This window comes from Ovis aries, chromosome 1 (genome assembly GCF_016772045.2).
Source record: "Ovis aries strain OAR_USU_Benz2616 breed Rambouillet chromosome 1, ARS-UI_Ramb_v3.0, whole genome shotgun sequence".
Lineage (NCBI taxonomy): Eukaryota > Metazoa > Chordata > Mammalia > Artiodactyla > Bovidae > Ovis > Ovis aries.
Window position 1 is genome coordinate 15031403 of NC_056054.1, and position 26025 is coordinate 15057427.

The window sequence follows — 26025 nt, forward strand, 5'->3', positions numbered from 1 at the left end:
ATCTTTTCACTAACATTGATGTTTTCTGCCCATCGCGGTGACTGGGAATAAATACTTGGAGCCTCCAGCTGCTTGCTGAGGAGACAGATGGAGGCAAGGATGGGAGGTGTTCCTTGAGAGCCTAGAGAGTAAAACTGTCCAGACTCTGGATTTTGGTGCTGTTTGTTCCCTGGGTTCCTGAGAGTGGAGGACACCTGTGCGGTTGTAAAGCCTCCTGTCAGAGACTCTGGCAGTTTCCTCATCAGAAAGTGGAGAAGCCCAGTCAGGACTCTGCCCTGTGGGCGGAGCCAGAGTTCCCCCGAAAGGAGTACTGAAGTCATCATGCGCCAGTGACTCCTGATCACCTTGCCCACCGAAGCCAGCACCTGGGTGAAGCTGCACCATCCAAAGAAGACCGTGGTGGGGGCGCCCCTGTGGGAGGACATGACTGAGATGTTTACAGAAGGTGAGACTAGACTGCTGGGTGGGATTAGGAAGAGCACCATCCTCCAGAGTGGGAAGGAATGTAGACATCAGAGCAGAAGCATCTGTTGGGGAGGCAGTTGGGTAAAAAGCCTCTGGAGTTCTTTATTGCTCCTGGCCTGAGGTTTTCCTAAATAGTAGTGGTTAATTCAGCCCCCAACCAGTATTTTAGTGTTGTGACTGTGTATGTTATTTCAACTTCCCCATGGGTGTATGAGGCTGGGAGAATTTGCCTGATTTTCCATATTTTACAGTGAGGAAATGTGAATCAAACAAATGACCTGTCCAGGTGCCGGGTATGTAGGTCAGAAGTAGAAGGCAGGAGGGAAAGTACCAGGTGAGACTGGAGTATCTTGTACTCAAATAGCAAGGAAGAGCTCAGAGACTAACGGACCTGTGTTTAAAGGGTGCAACAGCCTGGTTCAAACTGGGGACAGTTTAAGTATCCAGATTGATGGTAACACCTTAAATAAGTAAAATTCCACAAATTCATGATGATACTTAAAATAGAGGAAGAAGAGGGGAGAAAACTCATCTGTCAACATTGGAAGTGATTAAGACACTGATTTTCTTACTTTGAAAATATATTATTATGGGAATGAAGGATGCATTGACCTTGCTTTTTAAATCCTTTTCAGAAAATACCTTCTAGTAATGAATGTGAAAGGAATGGTGGGATATTTTACTACAAATGAAATAATTGGAAGATTGATGGGGAATAGTATATTCACAAGGTGTCAAAGTGTCACCCCTACAAATGAAATGAAATAAAAGTTGCTCAGTCATATCCAACTCTTTGCGACCCCATGGACTATACAGTCCGTAGAATTCTCCAGGCCGGAATAGTGGAGTGGGTAGCCTTTCCCTTCTCCAGAGAATCTTCCCAAGCCAGGGAAGATCCCAGGTCTCCTGCATTGCAGGCAGACTCTTTACCAGCTGAGCCACAAGGGAAGCCCAAGAATACTGGAGTGGGTAGTCTATCCCTTCTCCAGAGGACCTTCCAGACCCAGGGATCGAACCGGGGTCTCCTGCATTGCAGACAGATTCTTTACCATCTGAGCTATAACCCCCCACAAGTCACTTGCTAAATGTCAGGGAAAGAACATACTTTTCCAGTGGCAATATCTGGTGGTCACTATCTTAACCAAGTGTTCCAGTGATGGGATGACCTGACATTTTGTGCCTCTGAGTCATGTAATATAAAGCACATGGTATCACCCATAATATATTCCTCCCTAAAATGTTTCAGTTCAGTTCAGTTCAGTCGCCCAGTCATGTCCGACTCTTTGCGACCCCATGAATTGCAGCACGCCAGGCCTCCCTGTCCATCACCAACTCCTGGAGTTCACTCAAACTCACGTCCATCAAGTCAGTGATGCCATCCAGCCATGCCATCCTCTGTCGTCCCCTTCTCCTCCTGCCTCCAATCCCTTCTAGCATCAGAGTCTTTTCCAATGAGTCAACTCTTCTCATGAGGTGGCCAAAGTATTGGAGTTTCAGCTTTAGCATCATTCCTTCCAAAGAAATCCCAGGGCTAATCTTCAGAATGGACTGGTTGGATCTCCTTGCAGTCCAAGGGACTCTCAAGAGTCTTCTCCAACACCGCAGTTCAAAAGCATCAGTTCTTTGGCGCTCAGCTTTCTTCACCGTCCAACTCTCACATCCATACATGACCACTGGAAAAACCATAGCCTTGATTAGACGGACCTTTGTTGGCAAAGTAATGTCTCTGCTTTTGGATATGCTATCTAGGTTGGTCATAACTAACTTGATCCAAATTAAAGGCTGAACTTCTGATTTAAAGAAAATATAGGGCATGGAGAAGTAAGATAAACCTAACCATGAGGATACAGTAAGATGATACCAGTGTTTTAAAAGCATGAAAAAAGTAAGAGAGGCTTTGAATAACAGCCATTTTGAGTGTGTGAACCTTGGTTGACTCCTGGTTTGGGAAAAAAAATCCAGGATAAAAGACAGTTTGGGAACAGTTGAGGAAATCTGAATATTTACTGAATATTTGGATGGATATTATTAACTCTGAACTGAGATAAACGGTATGCAGGAGAAGATTCTTTGAAGTATTCAGGAAGAGGCATCATGACAGCATGTGGAATCTTAGTTCCCTCACCAGGGATTGAATTCACGCCTTGCAGTGGAAAAGCGTGGAGTCCTAACCACTGGACCGCCAAGAAGTCCTATGATATCTGCAACTCTGAAATGGCTCAGAATAAGTATAGATAAATGAAGTAAATATGGCAAATGTTAGTGATTATTGCAGAGAAGGCAATGGCACCCCACTCCAGTACTCTTGCCTGGAAAATCCCATGGACGGAGGAGCCTGGTAGGCTGCAGTCCACGGCGTCGCTGAGAGCTGGACACAACTGAGCAACTTCACTTTGACTTTTCACTTTCATGCATTGGAGAAGGAAATGGCAACCCACTCCAGTGTTCTTGCCTGGAGAATCCCAGGGACGGGGGAGCCTGGTGGGCTGCTGTCTCTGGGGTCGCATAGAGTCGGACACGACTGAAGCGACTTACCAGCAGGAGCAGCAGCAGTGATTATTGAATGTAGGTGGAAGGTATATGGGTGTTCAGTATTCATGATAAAAAGTTAAGGGAAAAATACAAGGACAATAATTCATGTGCTTTTTAAAACATTTCTCCAACCAAGATGGGTTTATTCAGAATCAGCGGAGAATTGCAATTTGTGGTCTGCAACTACTGTGAACCATGTACAAGTCCCCAGTGATAAGGATAGGAGAATACTTTTATAGAGAAAAAGGATGTTGGAAGAGCTATAGTTAAAAATAGTCCATAGCTTTTCGCTGGCTGAATGCTTGCCATGAAAGACGAGGAGCCTCTTCTTCCTGTTGGACTCTGCTATCATTGCAGAGTATGAGAGCTCCCTCTTCTGGTCTCCCAATTTTATTTAATTGAGTGAGTGAAAGTCACTCAGTCGTGTCCAAAACTCTTTGTAACCAGGTGGACTATACAGTCCATGGAATTCTCTAGGCCAGAATACTGGAGTGGGTAGCCTTTCCCTTCTCCAGGGGATCTTCCCAACCCAGGGATCGAACCCAGGTCTCCTGCATTGCAGGCAAATTCTTTACCAGCTGAGCCACTAGGGAAGCCTTTTTAAAATTGAGGTTTCTGTTAATTTCTACATTTCCTCCTTTTGACCAAGATCTTCCTCTGGAAACGTGGTTAGTCAAGAGTCAGGTTTTCTAGTTTCATCAGCCCTTTTGTCCCTCAATGTCAGGAAAGTTCTTTCTGGGAATAGTGCCTTACATCAGACGGAAAGTGTACAAATTGGAAACCTATTAAGGTCAATTTGAGTAAAATGAAGGGGTAGGAGGGAGAACTCTCAGGTATTTTTTTATCTGAAGTGCTTATGTTATCAAGATCATAGACACTGGAGATTATCTGAAGCATTAATGTCATCATCACAGCTTTAGTGACGAACTTCCAGCAGTCCTGGTCTGGATGTGTTGGGAAAGCTGTCTCATCTGTCTCTCGTGATACTGTCTGCTTCAGTTCTAGGAAATATTTACTTTTAGGTCACCAGATCCGCATTTCTAGTTAGTGTGTGGTGCTTTTTTTAGGTGTGTCATGTGACTCCAGGAGTCTATTCCCTGGAGCGTAGCAGCACGAGGATTGGTTAGCAATACCCATTAGGAGCCTTTCTAGGGCTATTACAGAGAGTTTTGGAAGGTGTCTTTCCTACTGAATGAAATCTCCATTCTAAGGTGTGATGCTTAAGATCTTCGTCTTTCAAGGGAACACTGCTAGTGTTGGAGGATCTCCCGTAGAGACGAGGGTCAGAAGTGGGTCTCCAGGGGGACGGGGGTACTGGCAGCAGCAATCCTGGAAAGTGCCCCTTGGCGTGAGCCCTCTTGGAGGTCGCTGTTAGCCCTGCTATCTCATGTGCTTTAATTACAAGTTATTTTGTTTTGCTTTTTTCATTTGTTTGCATCTTGTGGGATCTTAGTTAACCTGACCAGGGATTTAACCCTGTAACCTCAGCAGTGAAAGTACAGAGTTCTGACCACTGAACTACCAGGGGATTCCCTAGTTCATATATTTTCTAAAAAGATTATTTATTTATGGCTGTGCTGGGTCTTTGTTGCTACACACAGGTGTTCTCCAGGTGCGTTGAGTGGAGGCTACCTGCTCTCTAGATGGGGTGTGCAGGCTTCTCATTGTAGTGACTTTTCTTGTTGCAGAGCCCAAGTTCTAGGTGCTTCAGCAGTTTCAGCTCACAGGCTGCAGAGCATGGGCTCATTAGTTGTGGCATATGGCTTAGCTGCTCTGTGGCATGTGGAATCGTCCCAGATCAGGGATCAAACTCATGTCCCTTGCATTGGAAGGCAGATTCTTTACCACTGAGCCACCACGGAAGCCCCATATTTTTAACATGTCAAATTCAGCCAGTATTTCTTGAATTCTAGTAGCCTGGCAGGGTGTTATACTTAACTAGAAGATGGGAAAAAGTAAACCAGATAAAGTTTCTACACATATACTCATACTAATACTCAACTGAAGGATATAATTATAAAAATAAATATAATAGGAGGCAGCCTGAGATACCAGATTAGAGAGAAAAACCAAGCTTTGGGGGAATACAGGGGAGAGGAAGTATTTTTCTCATTAAGGGGATCTGATAAAACTTCACTTGGACTGATCCAGGATACCTCGGTGTTTCACTGTGTAGGCCTTGGGGGAAAGTTCTGAGCTGGGTGCTATTAATATCTAGGTGTGTTCAAAGAGTGGATTATGTGGTAGGTGTGTCCTGTGTTTAGAGGCAAGAAACACTTGGAGAAATAGCTTTGGACTGTTTGTGAAGGATCTTGAAGTCTGTGATAGGATAAAGTGTTTGGATTTTTCTTTCTCATAGTGAGGAACGTTTGAGGATTTTTGAGGTAGGTCTGTGCTTCTGGACCAGCACTGGTCATTGGGAAACATTAATCCTGTAATCAATGTACAGCAGATCCTCCCATTAGGAGGCTCCAATCTGCTCTTGAGTGGCGCTCAATGTCCCTCTTTGTGAATGTATTGAGAGAGGGGCTGTGTTCAGCAGGTCTGCAGGAAGTTTTTCCATTTAGGGGGATTTGGAGAGGTACAAACTTCATAGCTCTTTTCCTTTTCCAGCTTGGCTATCTCAGGATGCTGATGAGACCCAGGGAGAAAGTTTTAAGGATGAAGTGACCTCTGGGTCCCTGACAGCAGAATCCCAGGTGGGTCGGAGTTTCCTGTCACTTTCAAGAAATTGTTTCTTAGATTTTAAGAGCCCTGTACTTTGATTCTCTTTAGCTTGACTTCTTGGATTGGATTTTCTTAGCCTGTTTGAAATCATAGATTTATTTTACAGGTAATTTCCCAACTAGTAGTAACCCTCCTGAAGAACCCTCTTGTTTCTAGCAAACCTCTAGCCATTTATGCAACAACAAATTTAAAAATCATGTTTTTTTTTTCTTTTGTGTGTGTGTGTGTATGTATGTGGGAAAAGTACATAAAGTAATTCTTTTTTTGGCCTTGCCAGAAAGATTGCAAGATCTCAGTTCCCTGACCAGGGATTGAACCCAGGGCCACAGCAGTGAAAGCCCAGAATCCTAACCACTAGGCTACCAAGGAGCTCCCTGTAATTCTTGCTCTTAAAATTCACAAGATGTCATCCAGGGGAAAGAAAGCATTGTAAAACATTTTAAGCAACATTTAAAAATGAACAGAGTGAGGTTCTGATATTCTTGGAGATGCAAGCACTTCCTTAAAGACCTTTGAGAGAGGATCTTTGGTCCTGTCCAGGAGCAGAATTGTAGATGAAGAGAAATGAGTAGAGAAGCTGCTGACAGGTCACACAGGGTGCAAATGAACTAGGCTGAGCAGAAAAGGAAGGAAAGCTTCCAAGAGTCACACATCAGCTCATTAGAAAGCCAGTGGTACTGGCAGCAGGCAAAGTTCTGTGCAACCAAACCCCAGAAGCACAGGGAAACTCAGGAGAGCTAGAGAATTAGAAAACCAGTGTAGAAGGGGATATTAGAGAACAGGAGACTTTTAAAGTGAAGAGATCTTAGCTTCCAAAATCACATGGTATAGGGTTCAGTCTCATGTCTCTGGGGCTTTCCTGATGGCTCAGACCAATGTAGGAGAATCCTCCTGCCAATAGAGGAGACACGGGTTCGATCACTAGGTTGGGAAGATCCCCTAGAGAAGGAAATGGCCACCCACTCCAGTATTCTTGCCTGGAGAATTCCAGAGACAGAGGAGCCTGGTGGGCTGCAATTCATGGGGTCACAAAGAATCAGACACGACTGAGTGACTAACACCAGGTCTTTAACTTTGCTCAAATTCAGTTTTCTCATTGGTTAAATGTGGATCCTAGTGTTGACCTCATAGGGCTGAAATATATTCCAGAATTATTTACAATCCATAAAAAGCATTAAAATAGTCTGTATACTTAAGGAATTTGTTATTATTTCAGCCTTCTGGCTTCTGAGTTCTCTTCCCATTTGGTAACATTTTAAAAAATCTCAAATGGTTACTTGTGTAGGTTGTTCACGGCAGGCCCTCGTACTTCCCAGTACAGTGTCTGCTTTGGTCAAGGGATCTTCCTTACAAGGCACAATTCATGCTCCCTCCAAAAATGTGCTATTCTTGTATAGTTTTCTTACTAACAGAAATCCCTAGCTAAGGGTCTTATTCATGTAGAAATGTTCTCATTTATAACCGGTTCTTTCAGCCCAACCAGGGTCCCTGTCCTGTCTTGTGGCCTTAGCCTCCTTTTGGACTCTCCCCTTTCTCAAATATTCCTGATTTTTATTGTCCTTAAATTACTATATACTGTTTTAGCGCCTTCTTTAATACAGTTCATGAGTATTTTGCCTTCAGCCAAACTGTGAGTTGGAAGAGACAACTTACACACTCCCTGCATTGTTTTGTAACCTCCATCAGAGAATCAGCCAAATGGTTTTCAAAAGACTGTCCATAGGAGCTGACGAAGGCTGAATGACAAGGAGATCTCCTTCTAGCTTTTCCCACATCAGAGATGGTGTTGGTCTTCTTTACAGACCGGGACCTGGTGGACTGGAGTCGATGAAAAGAAAGAGAAAAAGAGAGAGAGAGAGAGCAGTATCTCTTGGGTTACGTGGAAAACCAATAAAGCCCATACACAGGACTTGTACTGCTCACAAGGGCACAGGGCGTCCTCTCAAGGAGGTCTTGAAAGCCTGGGCAAGAAAGTGAGCTCTGTAGGTTTCCATGCTCTGACGAGAATGAAGACAGAAAGAAGAACACGGGGGACCCAGGTCTCTAGTGGAGCAAGGGTATTTTATTAGCAGAAATGCAGGCTTATATATCTTTAGTAAAATGATTACTCAGCTATTACAAAGAATGAAATTTCATCCATTGTAACAAAATGGATAGTCTAATACATACAAGGTCGCTGACGCTGAAAAGAGTCACTGAAGGGAGTTACTGAAAGGAATCCAAGCAGGTACCCTTTCCCATGATCTCAGTCCTGAGAACTGCGTGCAGCTCTACTCGTTCCTGGAATAGGAACTGATAAGGAACAGAGAATCCTTGAGAAATGGCACACAAAGGAAGAAAAGTGCAACATATTGGATTCCTTAAAGTTGAACGTCCCCTGATAATTCCCCCTTTTTTACTTTTTCATAATTGGGGGTAACTGTAGGTACTTTAGTGAAAAAGGTCTTGCCCAAATGAGTTTGTTTAGTTTGAACAATTTTGGTTGAAAGGCCTTGGTATAATATGCATATAACCATTAGGACAATTATTAGCATTACAATTCCAGATACAATACTATGTATAATGCGTTGCAACCATCTTCAAGGGTCTAGCCCAGATAATTGATCAGCTAGCTGTTCAGCTAAGCCTTCCAGATTGTTGGAAGAGGGTAGACTCTTAGCGAAGGCTTTAAAGACTTTTTTTTGGTAATAATTGTACATTTAAGGAAGCATTATCATGTAAGTATTGCAAATGAAATTTGATTTGTTTCCAATTGTAGGCACTATAGTTGAACCGAACAGGATTAATACAAAATTGAGTAGAATTTCAATCACATTTTAGTATAGCTTGTTTTTGTAAATCTATTAATTGATCTCCGACTCATTGGAGGGCTATTTTTTATTTCCTGTATTTCATCTTGAACTTCCTCATTTATCTGAGCCTGAGTGGTTCACATAGTATGAGCATCCTTAGTCCAATTTTGGATAAAATTGTGTGTTTGAATTGAGGTTTGTAAAGCAATGCTGGCAACAGCAGCAGCAGTGTAAATGGCTATTAATCCCAAAATGCCAGGAATTAGCCATCCAATGAATCGTTTAGATCATTGGAGTAATTTAGTAAGTAACTGGGAAGCAAGTCCAGCCATGGGACCTTCCTCTCAGGATCGCTGGAGATCTGTTGGCAACCATGGGTTACGCTGAGATCAAAGAATCAGAAGGGATTCATTTTTTATAGACATGGAGGAGTTAAGACAAGTATATAGTTTGCAATTTATACAAGTTATAGAACGTAAAGTCTTATTAAATTGTAAGTTTCTTATAGCTACAACAAAAGGAAGGGGAACACAAGCTTGTATGAAATATGTATGATTACAATGAAAGGAATAATGACTAGAACCATGACTAGTCTCTGTGAAATATCCAGTCCAAGTTACAAGTTCTTTGGTGTTTGTGGCAAATTTCCAAATGTCTCATTGTTCAGGACCAATCTGTTTACTGAGGACGATTTGAGGGCGAGGAGGTGCCATCCCACCGCTGCCACCAAGAAGTCCTTTGTCACAGTAATGTTTCATCGTAGTATTGGTAGTCTTCCATGTTACTTGAGTCGTATATCACATACAGTACTATTAATATCATCTGAACAGTCAGATAACCATAGACCATGGGGTCCCCAGTTGACAATGGTGTAATTGGCTACAAACATTAACTTTCCTGATTTGGTTTGACATCTGTCCCAATGAATAGGAGTATATTTAAAGTTTTTATAAGTAAACCCTTTACATAATGTTTTTTGTCCTTTCCCTAGAGTTTCAATAGTGTTGACATGGTTCTTATAAAAGAAAGGGCAGTAAATAATCCAAGCAATGTCCGATAGTCTTTTTTTGGAGGCAGGACGAAAGCCCAGGTTTGTTGGCTAACGTTTATGTATAATTCTGTTGGGCCCATGTATAAAGGAAAGATTTCATAACCTAGAGAAATATTAATTAGTCTCTCTTCTTCCTCAGGGCATGAGGGCCCCTCCAGGCTCTACGGAGGAGGCATATGTACTGAGTCATTAGTGGATACGATTGGTCTTATGCCTGTCCATGTTATAACCTGCAATAAAAGGAGGGTTAGGTATATAAGCCCAATAAGTGTAATTAATCAAGTCAGCCTGAGTGGGGGAAGCAAAAGCAAGCAAAGCAAAGCATAGCGACAAAAATATTTTCTGGATTCTGAGGCATTCCCTGTTGTGAAGCCAGATTTTCAGCTTGATTAGTAAGGGTTTTTATCTGTCCCCAAGTAGGGAGATCATGAGGTAGGTGACGTTGAATGCGGTGTTTTTTGGAAATCTCTAAAGCCACCATGGCTTGTACTGGAACCTCCTCTTCCCGGGGATTTCGCCTTTTCCACTTTATCTTGAATGTCGGTGGTTCCCCGGGGGTGGATCTTCCAAAGAAGGAGCCAACTGACTTCATTGGATCCATCTGGAGAACTATAAGCATACATCTTTCTCTGTAATATTAATTTTCCAGATTTTCATTGTTTAGTTAACCCATCTTGATAGCAAATGGGCAGAGGAAGGGAGGTATCCTTCAATGACTCAAAATGTTTTTCTGCTTTTGTCAAAATATCTCCTTGCGGTAAGTTTAAAAATTTAAAACAAATAAAGCTGTATTAACAGTAGTTACAGGTTTAGAGAATAGCTTATGTTGGAATCTAGTAAAGTCTGTTTTAGATAAGGAAGATAGTAGTGTGTTCCTGTGTATTCTCCCTTTTAAATTTTTTTTATTTGTAGTGTCAGTGTGTGATGTGTTTGTTTGACTATACCTTGTGTGTGTGGATTATAAGGAATATTTGTAACATGTTTATTAGAAAATGATTATAAAAATTGTTTGAAATGTTTAGAAATATAGGCAGGGCCATTGTCTGTTTTTATAGAACTAGAAGTTTCTATTATAGCAAAACAAGTTAATAGATGAGTTATAACGTGTTATATAGTTTCACCTTGAAGAGGTGTGGCCCAGATAAGAGAAGAGTTTGTGTTGATACAGATATGTAAGAAAGAAGATGGAGAGAGTTCAGGGCAATGAGTCACATCCATTGGTCATAATTCAGTGGGTTTTAATCTTCGAAGGCTGCTGTCTTGTGTAATGGGTCAAAGATGTAAGGGTTTACAAGTAGAGCAATTATTAATGAAGTTTTTAGCTTGGTGGTATGGAATTTTCTATATTTGGTGTAAGGAGCCAGTATTATTGTATAATAAAGCATGTTTTTCTTTGGGAGTAGCAAAAGAAACAAATTTATTAGCTTGTTCATTACCATGAGTCATAGGGCCGGAAAGGCAGGGATGTGTTTGAATATGAGTAATATAAATTGGAGAAGTGCATTTTCTAATAATAGATTGCAGTTTGAAAAAAAGTTGTTGAATAACAGGTTGATTGGAGTTTATAGTGGAGGTTTTTATATTTTTTAATACAAAAACTGAATATAAGGAACCAGAGACTATATTAATGGGGTAAGGATGTAAGTAAATAACTTGAATGAGAGCATATAATTTGTTTTGTTGAGTAGAATGAAATTTAGTATAAAAACTTATATTTTTTAAGAGACCAGAATGAGGCTTTGGCGTTTTTGGTCCCATCTATATAGAAAACATCAGCTTGAGGTATAGGTTGTGAGCTGACGATGTGGGAGATAATAAATTTAGTATTTTTGAAGAAATTCTAGAGCTTGTTAGAAGGATAAGGAAATGAAATTTCTCCAAAATATTCCAGAAGGGCTATTTGGAAATCAATAGAAGTTTGCAATATGATCTAGAATTGAGATTTATTAATAGGTATAACAATTTTATGAGGATTGGAGCCAATTAATGGCTTTTTATTTCTTTCATTGATAACAAAGCAATTAAATCAAGATAGGGTGTAAGTGATTTTGTCCCTCTAAAATGGGTATAGATCCATTTTATTGGGTGTTTTAGTTGGGCAAGAAGTCCTGTGGGGGAATGAAGAGAGGGAAGTATAAATAATTTTAGAGGTAAATCAAGTCTAATACATGTAAGGAATCGCTTTTGCAATTTATTTGATATTAAATAGAGTTTTTCTTGTGTCTCTTGTGAAAATGAACAAGGGCTATTTAAATTGGGATCTGCTTTCAAAGTATTAAATAAATTAGTTGATAATTAGCAATGTCTAAAGATCTCATCCAATTTATATCATCTAAAAGTTTTTGAAAATTATTTAAGGGTGATAATTTATCAGTATGAATCTGTGTTAGTTGGGGAGTAAGGTGTTATCTATTAATAATAAACCCTAAGTAATGGTGAGGTATAGAGGCTTAGATTTTTTTAGGGGTAATAATTAGTCCAGAGTCTTTTAAGCATTGTTGAGTTACATTAAACATGTGTTGAGTTTCTAAAACAGATGGAGCTGAAAATAATATATCATCTATATAATGAGTAATAAGAAGGTCAGGAAATTGTTTTCTTATAGGTTTCAGGGCTTTGGCTACGTAATATTGACATATGGTAGGAGAATTAATCATTTCTTGAGGTAATATAGTCCATTGGTATCATTTATGGGGCCTGGTGTGATTAGGATAAGGAAGAGAGAAAGCAAATTTCTCTCGGTCTAGAGGGTGTGCTGCTGCTGCTGCTGCTGCTAAGTCGCTTCAGTCGTGTCCGACTCTGTGTGACCCCATAGACGTCAGCCCTCCAGGCTTGCCCGTCCCTGGGATTCTCCAGGCAAGAACACTGGAGTGGGTTGCCATTTCCTTCTCCAATGCATGAAAGTGAAAAGTCAAAGTGAAGTTGCTCAATCGTGTCCGACTCTTAGCGACCCCATGGACTGCAGCCCGCCAGGCTCCTCCGTCCATGGGATTTTCCAGGCAAGAGTACTGGAATAGGGTGCCATTGCCTTCTCCGCTAGTGGGTGTAAAGGTATAGTAAAAAAGCAATTTTGTAAATCTATAATAATAATATGCCAATTTTGAGGAATAGTAGTAGGTGATGGGATTCCTTGTTGTAATGCACCCATAGGTTTCATAGATGTATTAACTTTTTAAAGGTCTGTTAAGAGATGCCAATTGCCAGATTTCTTTTTTATAACAAAAATGGGAGAGTTCCAAGGGGAATAAGATTTCTCAATATGTTTTAATTCTAATTGTATAAGTTCTTTAGCAGCCTGTAATTTCTCTTTTGTAAGGGGCCACTGCTCTGTCCAAATAGGTTTGTCATAATTTTAAGTTATTTTAATAATTGTTTTGTTAAATGAGTAGTGGCCCCTAGGAAAAATATGGAATGTATATTTGAATTTGTCATAGTATAAGTAAATACCTTTCTATTAGACTAAGGGGTGTATCTATCACATAAGGTTGTAATGTTGTATGCTGGCCTTCTGGTCTATCACAAGGATAAATTTGAATGTTTTGATAGACTTCTTGTATTTTGGCTTGAAAAATTTCTGTAATTTGGTAAGATATTTTCTGTATAAGCCAAGATTTAGGCCGTAAGTAATTGGAAATAATAGTGGATTCAGTATCGAGGAGATCAGAAAATGTTTTATTATTAATTTTGATATTTATATTTGGTTGGGCATATTCAGATACCAATGATGTCCATAAGGATTGTTTTTGATCTGTATTTCTTAATTTATTTGTATGTGTATCATTAGAGGAGTTAATAGGAATATAAGGTAAAAGAAGTAATTGGGCAATTTTGTCTCTTTTTTTGAATTGTCATAGTATCTGAGATGACATGATAATTTGAATTTCTCTCTTATAGTCTGAATCAATTATTTCAGGGTGAACAGTAACTATCTTAGAAGTTAAGCTAGATCGGCCAAGTAAAAGGCCGAAGGTTTGTGGAGTTAGGGGTCTAAAAAGTCCAGTAGGTATTCTAGAAGGGATTGTTTGAGGGAAAAGATGGAGTTTGTCCCTGTTTTTTGTTGAAGGGGACCTAGAGAGTCCCCTGTTTGAAGTTTTTCAAAATAAGTTTTCTCTCAATATCATATTTAGATTGATAGTCTTTGGCCTAGTGTATGTCTTTATGGCAGCGAGGGTAGATTTTTGGAAAATTTTAAAATTTTTTATTAATTTTAATTCTTAGGGCAATCTTTTTTTAAATGGGTCTTATCTCCATATGCAAAATATCCTTCATTTCCCTTTTTAAAAGCAGCAGCCATTGTTTCAGCTAACATTTGTATTTTCTGTCTCAGACCCTAGATTGCGGCAAGCCTCCGAATAATAACAGTCCTGGTCTCACGTATTGGAGTGATAGCCCTTTGACATTTTTGATTTGCATTTTTATATGCAAGCAGTTTTTCTAGTTGTATTTTGGTTTCTTCTCCAGTTACACTGTGGGAAATAACAGTTTCTAGTCTAGCTAGAAAATCAGCCTAGGCTTTATTAGGCCCTTGTAATATCTTAGTGTAGCTATCTTTAGGTTCTCCTTGAGGAGTAATTCGATCTCAAGCTTCAAGGGTAACTTCTTTTAATTGTTTGATGAGCCCCCAAGATGATAGCTTACGGTGAATGGTTCTGTCAGATTAGTAGTCTCTGAAGGAGAGTTAATTCTGGGACCAAAGACAGGTTTCAGTCATTGAGAGCTTTGTGTGAAGTGGCAGATAAGAGAAAGCTTCTGATATAGATATCAGAAGGGGGTAGAAAGAGTATGTGTCTCAGTAGTTTAAGTGGGACCTTATACATTTCTCAACTAGTTGTTGAGAATAGGTAAAAAGAATACCTCAATGTTATAAGAGTTCTGTTAGGCTCTTTCCCAAGACATATATCCAGAGATAACTTTGGCACAAGATTAGCCAGGGAGAACAGGTTCCAGATAGTGTCTCTGGTCAAGATATAGTGTTGCTGTGCAATCAAGGGTACAAGTCTTGAGATACAAGTTCCCAGGCAAGATTTGTTACAATTATAATCATTAACATAGAGCCTAAGAAAAACAGTTCCATGAGTAAGACATTGTGCTGTGTAATCATTAGTTCTGGAGCTAAAGAAACGTCAGTTCTCTGGCAAGATACGTTGTTGTACAAGGCTTAAGGAAAGCATGAGTGAGAATGTTTGCTTCCTCTTTATAGGGACTTGGACTGTCTGCGTAAGCTTTAACTCTTTCATTTTCTCCTGCTTTTAGGAAAATATGGTTGTCAGGGAAAGGGGTGGAGAAATCATTCTATAACTTTTTCCTATTGGAAAGGGGTGTAGGCCCTAAATTGTTGAAGCAATGTATTTTCTTTATCCTCATATTGAGGATCTTTGATCCAGGGGCCCCAAGTAATAGTTGGAAGAGCCTGTGGCAATCATAGGAGCTTGAATAATCATTTGTAACTTAAATGCCTCAAACCTCTTAGATATAAAATTCATTATAGTTACAGATATAAAAGGCAAACAGCAAGAATAAGATGACTACAATCGTTACAATCAAGATAGTTTTCCACCATTTGGAGATAAGCCTCTATTTGCTGATGTGAAACCGAAAATCTTTGAACTTTAAATAAATAATGAAGTAAAGTAGAAAAATGGTGGGGCTTTCCAGCTGTTTGTCCTGTAATGCTGCACTTACCTGACCTCAGTAGGTCCCAGTTACTCCATCCTGAATACTGTGAATTCCAGGTCCCTGTTCAGGCGCCACTTGTTGGTCCTTACAGACGAGGACCTGGTGGACTGGAGTCGACCAAAAGAAAGACAGAAAAAGAGAGAGAGAGCAGCATCTCTCAGGTTATGTGGAAAACCAGTAAAACCCATACACAGGACTTGTACCATTCACAAAGGCACAGGGCGTCCTCTCAAGGAGGTCTTGAAAGCCTGGGTGAGAAAGTGAGCTCTGTAGGTTTCCACGCTCTGACGAGAATGAGACACAAAGGACACGGGGGACCCAGGTCTCTAGTGGAGCAAGGGTATTTTATTAGCAGAAATGCAGGCTTATATCTTTAGTAAAATGATTACTCAGCTATTACAAAGAATGAAATTTCATCCATTGTAACAAAATGGATAGTCTAATACATACAAGGTCGCTGACGTGGAAAAGAGTCACTGAAGGGAGTTACTGAAAGGAATCCAAGCAGGTACCCTTTCCCATGATCTCAGTCCTGAGAACTGCGTGCAGCTCTACTTGTTCCTGGAATAGGAACTGATAAGGAACAGAGAATCCTTGAGAAATGGCACACAAAGGAAGAAAAGTGCAACATATTGGATTCCTTAAAGTTGAACTTCCCCTGACAAGATGGGTTCCCACATGTGGCAGGCTTTCTCATACAGATTGATATGGACCTATCTGGCCTGAGGAGAATCTCTGCGGAGGGCTGTTTTACCACCTCTGTGATAGATTTGCTGAAAAAAAAAAAAAAAAAAAAGAGTGTCCGGGAAAACTTGGCTACAATCTCTTAGCATATAGAGAAAGTTAGAACAACTTCCTGATTCAGGCTAAAAAGAAATATATTTGATGTTCTAGGAACCATTGACCTTCAAGGACATAATTGTGGACTTCACCCAGGAGGAGTGGGGGCATCTGGCCACTGCTCACCAGAATCTGTACCGGGAAGCGATGCTGGAGAACTATGGAAACCTGGTCTCAGTCGGTAAGGGTGGATTCCCTTTGTAACTAGAACCTGCCTATTGGAATAAGAATCTTTACTTCTAACTGAACTGCTCTGCTTGGGCTTTGGGTTCTGTGTTAGAAATTTCTAGTTCCGTTTGAACAGCAAGTCAGAATTGCTGTGGTTTTTTTCTGCCCTGGTCTCTCTTCTACTCTACTCTGCAGAAGGTCTGACTAACAAAGGACAGTCTGTAAATTCTTGGGATACCTCTCTGACCTCAGCACATGCAGCTTTTTCTTCTTGTGAGCAGGATACCAGCTTTCCAAACCTGGTGTGATTTCCCAGTTAGAGAAAGGAGAAGAGCCATGGCTGATGAAGAGAGAGGTTTCAGGAGGTCCAAGTCCAGGTAAGAGCAAGGCAGGTGGAGCCCTTATGTTTAAGGAGAAGCCCTTAAAGGCTTCTCCAGGCCGTGGGGAAGGCTGCAGTCACCTGGGTGAGACCCACAAAAAACTCGATTTCCACTCTGTCCCTCCTTTCCTACACGTGCCTCTTCTCGTTAGTTTCTCTGGAGTCAGAGGAAAAGAGATGCCTTTCTCTTCACGGTTAACTGCCTTTACCATTTCTTCTGACCTGACTTTTGTGGTTTTCTTGCTTTCTCCAGCATTCTAAACCTTGCCCTGATCATAGTTTCTTTCTCTTGTACATTTAGATATCCATGGATCTCTCCTCATTTAAAACAGTGCTCAAAATAAATAAATAAATAAATAAAAATAAAACTGCCCTTGGTACTTCCCTGGTAATCCAGTGGTTAAGACTCTGTGAAGACTTTGTGTTTCCACTGCAGGGAGCATGGGTTCAATCCTTGTTAGGGAACTAGGATCCCTCATGCTGCAATGCAGCCAAAAAACTCAACCAACCAACCAAACAAAAGAAACACAACAAAAGACAAACACCCCAAAAAAATCAGCACCCTTCACCAGGTTCTTAAGTCATTTTATCATGACTTTCTCTGATGATTCCATTAAAATGTTTTTCCTATATTCTATGACTATCCCTTCAATTTTGATTCTCATTTTAACTTGCGTAATTTAACTTTTATTTCAGATAATACATGACTCCTTGAGAAATCACCACAGAATTCCTTCTTAGCAAATCCAATGACTTTTAATAGTCTTCTTTGACTTCTAAGAAAAGTAAAAATGACCCTGTTTTCCAAGCTGGTTTCTATGAGTCCGGTACCTACTTTAACCCCATATTACAAATGAGATAAAGAAGGCGCTTCGGTTAAGAAATCTGTCCATGATCGTTTAGCCACTATTAGGTGGAATCAGTGTTTGAATTCTAATCATTCTGCCTCCACAGTTTGAGTTCTTACGGTGCTTTCCTACAGGGCAACATTAGGTTATGTAGACCTCACCACCTTTGTGGTATTGTTTTCTTTCATCAGCTAGTTTAATAATATTTGTCTTTTCTGTCTCTCTTATTGCTTTTTCAGTGCTTCTCATCAGTCTCCTTCTTAATGCAGGTGTATCACTTATGCCTTTGTTAGGTTAGGCTAACCTACTATAGCATATAGACTCTAAAGTTTGGCTCAAACTGAATAGGGCTTTCTTGCTCATATATTGATCTGGGGGAGTTGGTTAGTTCAGTGGACAGTTCTCTACCACTTTGCATTCAAGGACAGAGATTCCTTCCACATGGTAGTTCTGTCATTCTTGAGGGCCTCCTCATCATCTCAGTTTGGCCAGAAGTAGAGGAAAAGCACAAGGAGGGCATGGCAACCCACTCCAGTATTCTTGTCTGGAGAATCCCCATGGACAGAGGAGCCTGGTGGGCTACAGTCCATGGGGTTGCAAAGAGTCAGACCTGACTGAGTGACTAAGTACAGCATAGCACAGCACAGAGGAAAATCACAGAGGGGTTCATTTGGGCCAAACTGGAATGGCTTACATCACTTTTCACTCTCATTCACTTAATGGGGGAGACCTATTACTTCACTCAAATTCAGGGAAGGTTGGGAAGTATAGTACAGTTATGTGTCCAAAAATAAGGAGAAGATGTTTCCATGAACAGCTAACAGTCTCTGCCACAATCCCTGAGGAGCCTCTCTCTTTTACACTCTGTCCTGTTTCTGCACAAACTGGAGTAAAAATCCAGGAAACTCCCTCATCTGATTTATAAAAATCACATCTGAAAATGCTGTGTCATGTGTACTATGGATAGAATATATATTCTCTGTCTTTTAAGATTTTACAGTATAGATAATATTTTGTCACAAATTAAGAAACCATTTTTCGCCTCTTATATAGACAATAATTATGAAGATAGATTAAAAACCCAGTGAAAGGCACCCATATTCACCAATAGCACATATACCCATAACCTAATAATTTCTTTTTAGTAAATCCTATGAAACACTGACAGAAGTATACACAAATTTATATATAAAAAATAAAGGGAAAAAATGGAGACTACCTAAATATTTTTCAGTAGAGAAAAGTCAAAGAAAGTCTATAAGTGGAATACGGGCTTCCCTCATAGCTCAGTTGGTAAAGAATCTGCCTGCAATCCAAGAGACCCTTGTTCAATTCCTGGGTCGGGAAGATCCGCTGGAGAAGGGATAGGCTACCCACTCCAGTACTCTTGGACTTCCCTTGTGACTCAGCTGGTAAAGAATCCGCCTGCAATGCCAGAGACCTGGGTTTGATCCCTGGGTTGGGAAGATCCCCTGGAGAAGGGAAAGGCTACCCATTGCAATATTCAGGCCTGGAGAATTTTATGGACTGTATAGTCCATGGGGTTGCAAAGAGTTGGACATGACTGAGCGACTTTCACTATTTCACTAAGTGGAATGCAGTTGTTATAAAGAATAATATAAATCTAAATGTACGGACATGGGGGGTGCATAAGATATAGTTGAGTTAAAAAAATGCAGAATTATATTTATGACCATATATACACAAATGTACATATTTACATGTATATATTATTGATGAATGTCTAAATAGATTCATTCCATAATCCTAAGAGAATAAAGGAAATGGAGATGAAATTGACAGAGGTTACCTTTTTTAGTAAATGCATTTCTATATTATTTAATGTTTTATTTGAGCATATGAAATGTATGAGATACTTAAATTTTTTAAGTAAATAAAATTTTGTCATAGAAATAGGAGGTTGAGATATTGTGTTAAAATTCTTATCTTCCTATCTTATCTCTTGATATTTGCCCTTATAGTGATGTTTTCTTCTTAGTCCATTTCCTCTTGCAGTTCTCATGGATGAACTCTCAGTTTTCAAAGTCACTTTCACATACATTTTTTTCATTTTGTATAGCTTCATTTTGTCTTTCATTTTGTATAGCTTCTCAGAGCTCCATTTATTTACTTGGCTGTGTCAGTTCTTAGTTGCAGCATGCAAGATCTTTGTTGCATCATGAGGGATCTTTTGTTCTGATGCATAGACTCTCTAGTTGTAGCACACGATCTCCAATTGTGGGCTCAGTTGCCTGGTGGTATATGGGATCTTAGTTCTCCGACCAGGTATCAAACCCATATGCCCTGCACTGCAAGGCAGATTCTTAACCACTTGATCACCAGGGAAGTCCTATCTCATATTCTTTTAACAGCTTCTTTGTTTTGACCACTTTGTTATTTTCATATTAGCTCTGTAGGTGGCAGGATCCTATTTGAAGACTATGCAGCCTTCCTGTACCTAGTATATATTATTTTTCCCTCCTCTTTGCACTGTGGCCATTTATTTTTGAAGTGCAGTGAACATGGGTCATTTATATTTTTGGATTTCTTTCAGACTTGGAGGATGAAACAGAAACCAAAGAGACAACTTTAAAGAATGACATTTCATGGGAAGAATTACACCATGTCCTGATGATGGAAAGGTTCATGAGAGGAAGCACCTTAATTTCCACATTGGGAAGAATCTCCAAATGTCACAAGTTAGAAAACCACCAGCAGAACCAAGGAATGGGTGAGAGACAAATCCCCTTGATCCACAAGAAAAGGCTCACTCAGGAGAGAGGCCAAGAATCTAACAAATTTGAGAAAAATATTAATATGAGCTCAAAAGTTATAGGACTAGTAGGCCCTCCGGAAAAAAGACACCATAGATAGGACATATCTGGCAAGAAAAGTAGATGCAATTTAGATTTGATTAATCATTCAAGGAATTATACAAGAATGAAAATCTTTGAATGTAATATATGTGAAAAAAATCTTCAAACACTTCATTCACCTTACAGAACAATGAGAATTCATACTGGAGAGAAACATTTCAGATGTAAAGAATGTGGAAAAGCCTTTAGCCAAAGCTCATCCCTTATTCCACATCAGAGAATCATATTGGTGAGAAACCCTATGAGTGCAAGGAATGTGGGAAAACCTTCAGACATCCATCATCTCTTACTCAACATGTCAGAATTCATACTGGGGAGAAACCCTATGAATGTGGTGTATGTGAGAAAGCATTTAGCCAAAGCATTGGACTGATCCAGCATCTGACAACTCATGTCAGAGAGAAACCTTTTACATGCAAAGAATATGGAAAAGCATTTTTCCAGATTAGACACCTCAGGCAACATGAGATTATTCATACTGGTGTGAAACCCTATGTTTGTAGTGTATGCAGTAACAGCCACAGCATATATCTAACTCAACACCAGAGAACTCATACTGGGGAAAGACCATATAAATGTAAGGAATGTGGAAAGGCCTTTAGCCAGAGAATACATCTTTCTATCCATCAGAGAGTCTATACTGGAGTGAAATCTTATGAATGCAGCCATTGCAGGAAAGCCTTTAGGCATGATTCATCCTTTGCTAAACATCAGAGAATTCATACTGGAGAAAAACCATATGATTGTAATGAATGTGGAAAAGCCTTCAGCTATAGTTCATCACTTATTTGACACTGCAAAACACATTTAAGAAATACCTTCAGCAATGATGTGTGAAATATGTTCAACATCAAAGAATACCCCAATTGGAGCAAAAGCCTCTAAATTTGGATTTTCTGACTTTCAGATTTCAAGAATGAATCATTTTTTTAAATGGTTTGACCCAGTGTTACAATTACTAATTTTGCTGTGTTAAAAAAACAAACTATCTATTATCAGCATTGCTTCAGAAAAGAAAGGGCATTTTATTATTTTAAAATATAGGAAGAATATAATTATAGAGAACAGTCTTTTACATTAAATTAGTTTTATGAAAATCTCCCAAATTTGTCTTTTTTTAAAAAAATCTTTATTTTGCTTTACAATACTGTATTGGTTTTGCCATACATTGACATGAATCACCTCCCACCCCATATCATCTCTCTGGATCATCCCCGTGCACCAGCCCCAAGCATCCTGTATCCTGTATCGAACATAGACTGGTGATTCATTTCTTACCTGATAGTATACATGTTTCAATGCCATTCTCCCAAATCATCCCACCCTCTCCCTCTCCCACAGAGTCTAAAAGTCCATTCTATACATCTGTGTCTCTTTTGCTGTCTCGCATAGAGGGTTATCATTACCATCTTTCTAAATTCCATATATACGTGTTAGTATACTGTATTGGTGTTTTTCTTTCTGGCTTACTTCACTCTGTATTAATAGGCTCCAGTTTCATCCACCTCATTAGAACTGATTCAAATGTATTCTTTCTAATGGCTGAGTAATACTCCATTGTGTATATGTACCACAGCTTTCTTATCCATTCATGTGCTGATGGACATCTAGGTTGTTTCCATGTCCTGGCTATTATAAACAGTGCTGCGATGAACATTGCGGGTACACATGTCTCTTTCAATTCTGGTTTCCTCGGTGTGTATGCCCAGCAGTGGGATTGCTGGGTCATAAGGCAGTTCTATTTGCAGTTTTCCAAATTTGTCTTTATTTTTCTCATTTCACTGTGAAATCATCATGACAAGCCAGTAATCTGTGATTGACTTTGAGAGTCACGGATTTAAATATCCCTTTAATGAATCAGAATAAAATATAACCTTTTATATAGCCCTTTATATGGCTAGAAGAGGTAAAAATGTCAATTGTCTCATTCTAGAAATGATGTTAAAGAGAGTTTTCTAGACTTAATAGGTAACCAGCTAAACATGAGGTACTTACATTTTTTGGTTTCCTAGAGAAAAATTGGCAAATGTTTTCTGTAAAGGGCCACATAATAAACATGTTAGGTGTTGTAGGCCATATGACCTCTGTCAGAACTACTCAACTCTATCATTTTAGTGCAGAAGCATCCAGAGGCAATATATGGGTATCTCATCCGTGGCACTGCTAATGTTCTGGGATGCTTTGTTGTAGGTGGCTGTCCTGCTTTGTAGGATGTTTAACAGCATCCCTGGCCACTGGATGCCAGTAGTTCCCCCCTTCCACTGTGACAATCAGAAATCTCCCCAGACCTGAGAAGGGCGAGATAATTCCTAGTTGGGAACCACTGACATGAATGAATTTGTATAACTCTGCTCCAATCAACTGTATTTAAAAGAAAAGTATTGGTTTGCATTTAGCCTGAGGATTGTAATTTGCCCATCCCACTCTGTAAAATGAATATATGTATAATGATTAATACTGACACTAGACTACCATTTAATGTCATATTTGTATGTTCACATATCTATGCCAAAAGTCTTGTTTCCTATTCAACCCCTTTGGTATTTTGTTGCAAAAAGGTTTTTTAAAATCACAGTTGTAATGCTGTTGTGGAAGCCTAGGAATTATTTATAGAGATATTTATGTAGACTTTAGTTCAGAATTATGCTTTTTTAAAAATTATTCATCCACAAGTGCTTTGGGATGTATCTCTAAAAGATAACCACCACTCTTTTAAGACTTAACTGCAATGCCATTATTACACCTAAGAAAATTAGACCATAATTCCTAATACATATTGATGTCTTTTGAAGATTGGTGGATGCTATTTTAATTGTCTTTTACTTTCCAATTGCCAAATGTATGGCATTAAATTTAAAAATGTGTTGTCTTTTGAGTGAGAAAGTATTTGAAACAGCCCTTAGAAAAACACCTTTAGGGGCCCACCAAAGAGGACCAGGGAGACAGCGACTGCAGGGGCCCCAGTACGAGAGGCAGGGAAGTATGAGAGGGGAAGTGGAGGAGTTGATTCATAGTACTTCACTGTCTTTATAAATACTGCATCCTTTCAAACATCAGTGGAGATTGGTCAAGTTCAGCTTCTTCCTCTTAAATGGCAGTTCAGAACAGACAGTTTAACTGCCTGAACATTGTGTGATCAAAAGTAAAGCTGTTAATCCAGAATATATTCCATTATCTCTAGATATTTTATATTAGTATATTTACCTGGAAAAAACTGGCTTCTAACTCTTAAGTCCTGATGACTTTGATGGCAGGACAGAGTGAGGGTGCTCTCTGTGCCTTATACATGTTCTTCCGTGTTTCTGTGGTCTTAGATTTCCCAAGAATTTGGGTTTTTTGATTGCTTCCTTTAGTGAAAAGCATGGCCATCACTTTCCTCTATCTACAATCTGTGTCCAGTGATCCTTAGTGGTCTTCTGGCTTAAAATAACATCTCTGTTGGTATTTTATGGTTGTATCAACTGCCAAATTCATGTCTCCAGCCAGGACCTCCATTCTGAACTCTAGCCTATTCCTGCCATTGGGCCTTTACACTAGCTGTTCCTTCAGACTTCCTACCCTTCCTCACTTTTGCTCAAATGTTACCTTTTCACTGAAGCCTGTTCTGACCATGCTACTTAATATTACAACCTTTTCCTTGCCCCCGACTTCTATATTCCCAAATTCCCTTAATTTGTTCTGTTCCTTCTTTGTCCATATCACATATTACATAGGTGAAGGTGAAGTCGCTCAGTCGTGTCCGACTTTTTGCGACCCCGTGGACTGTAACCTACCAGGCTTCTCCATCCATGGGATTCTCCAGGCAAGAATACTGGAGTGGATTGCCATTTCCTTCTCCAACATATTACATAACATACTAGATAATGATAATTTACACATTTATTATGCTTATTATTTACTCATATTTTCCCTTAGGAGTATGTAAGCTCCATGAGAGCAGGGATCTGTTTTGTTTACTGGTGCATCACAAGTGCCTGGCATACAGTAGGGACTCAATAAATACTTGCTGAATTGTTTTGATTTGAACTGAATTGAACTGGGTATCTATGAGGACAATAGAGAAAGGCAATTCCTATACTTTCTCACCTAGCTTTTATAGGTGAGGAAATCTTTTTTTTTTCCTTTTTTTTTAAACACACATTTTTTTTTTTTAATATTTATTTTTATTCGTTTGTTTGGCTGGCCAGGTCTTAGTTGCGGCACACGGGATATTTAGTTGTGCAATGCAAACTCTTGAGTTGTGCCATGTCAGATCTAGGTCCCTGACCAGGGATCAAACCTGGGCCCCCTGCATTGAGAGGGCAGAGTCTCCTCCACTGGACCACCAGGAAAGCCCCTCCTTTTCTTTACAAATACATCAGAATTTATAAGCTTTTAAGAATGGTGAATCATAACAGATATACTTTTAAGACAGCAGGTTATTTTTAAAGTTAATTTTTTTTAATGCAATTAACTAGGGCTCATTAACTATGTGAGTTTCTCTTTATTTTGTAAACATGAGTTTACATTACCACCTTTCCTCATCCCAAAAGAGACTAGAGTTTATCCCCTGGAGAAGGAGGAGTTGCACCAGAGGCAGTACCTGAAAGAGGTCAGGAACTAACTCAAAATACAGGAAATAATCTTTTCAGTGATGACTAGATTAAAAGTCATGAACAAGTCATAGCAGACGGTAAAGGCCCTGCTCATTGAAATTATTCCTTAGATATTCGTCTTAACTATCTACAGTCTGCCAGAGGGCAGAAGGTTTCCTGTTTGTCTCCATCCTGAATTCCCCTCAGGGGACACCATTCGTGAGGTCTGCAGTGGCTGATGGCTTGATGGTGGGCAATTCACTGCGATGACAGACAACATTACCTTTCTACATTATTATTATTATCTATTTAGTTTTCCCAGAATTAAGATCCAAGAAAGCAGGGACTGAGTTTTGATAACTGGTATTTCCCTAGAGCCTGTAACAATGTGTGAACAGACCTAGGGATTCAGAAGATAGTTGAATAAATGAATGAAGGTCAGAGAAAGGGCTTTCGCACGGGAAGAGCTGGGCCGGTTACCTAGTCTCTTGCGACCGCTGTCAGGAAACGGGGGCGGTTCGCCTGGGTGCCCGCTGTCCAGGGTCTGGCAGTCGTGGTGGCGGCGTGCCCAGGCGCGCTCCGCGGAATTTGGGTTCCGGATTTTCGGGAGCGCCTGCCTCCCGGGAGAGGACAGGCTCTCGCTGCTCCCGATGGGCGGAGCCAGCGGCGGGGCGTGCCGAGCCGCCGGAAGACTCGAGGGCACCGGGTTGAGAGCACTGCGGCTGCGCCGGGGGCAGCAGCCGGGACCCGCCAAGGCCTGGGCGAAGGCGATCAGGGGCGCGGGCAACGGCGCTTCGCTACTGCGGAGGAGGCGGGGCGCCGGTGGGACTCGCCACTGCCTCCGGGCTGGCATCAAAACAGCGGCCGGCGAGCGGTAGCCTAGCCCAGGTCTGTTGGAAGCCGGTTCAGGGTTCCCTGGGCCTTGCGGGTCCCCAAAGCCCAGCTCCCGGGGGTGTGGCTGGAAAAGGACACGTTGGGGGGGCTGTGGATTTATCTGGTGCCTTAGCACCCGCCCTAGGCCGCCTCTCAGGAATTTAGAAAAGAACCCTGGTCCCGTCTGGAGGCCGATAGTCCTTTGGGCTTCAGAAGGAAGCCTG

At 40.4% G+C, this 26025-nt stretch overlaps 2 protein-coding genes and 1 long non-coding RNA gene across 4 annotated transcripts in view; 2 read left to right on the forward strand and 1 right to left on the reverse strand.

The window, feature by feature from the left end:
* The window catches only part of ZFP69 (ZFP69 zinc finger protein), a 44533-nt gene that overhangs the window by 2529 nt on the left and 15979 nt on the right, over window positions 1-26025 (forward strand). For both annotated transcript variants that reach the window (XM_060395954.1, XM_027968363.3), the window contains exons 2-4: window positions 1-445; window positions 16138-16264; window positions 20033-25816. The gene's annotated coding sequence lies outside the window, so the exon portion shown is untranslated. The remainder of the gene's footprint in view (window positions 446-16137; window positions 16265-20032; window positions 25817-26025) is intronic.
* On the forward strand, window positions 322-24380 carry ZFP69B (ZFP69 zinc finger protein B). Its single transcript, XM_027968344.3, is given in 6 exon segments — window positions 322-445; window positions 5611-5696; window positions 16138-16264; window positions 16533-16628; window positions 20033-20572; window positions 20575-24380. Coding segments are annotated over 6 exon segments (1545 nt in total). The 3' UTR covers window positions 21147-24380.
* On the reverse strand, window positions 7767-15346 carry LOC121819063 (uncharacterized). The gene is made up of 2 exons (XR_009596034.1): window positions 15250-15346; window positions 7767-10176 (listed from the first exon to the last, which is right to left on the reverse strand). It is a non-coding gene; the product is annotated as an uncharacterized LOC121819063 (long non-coding RNA).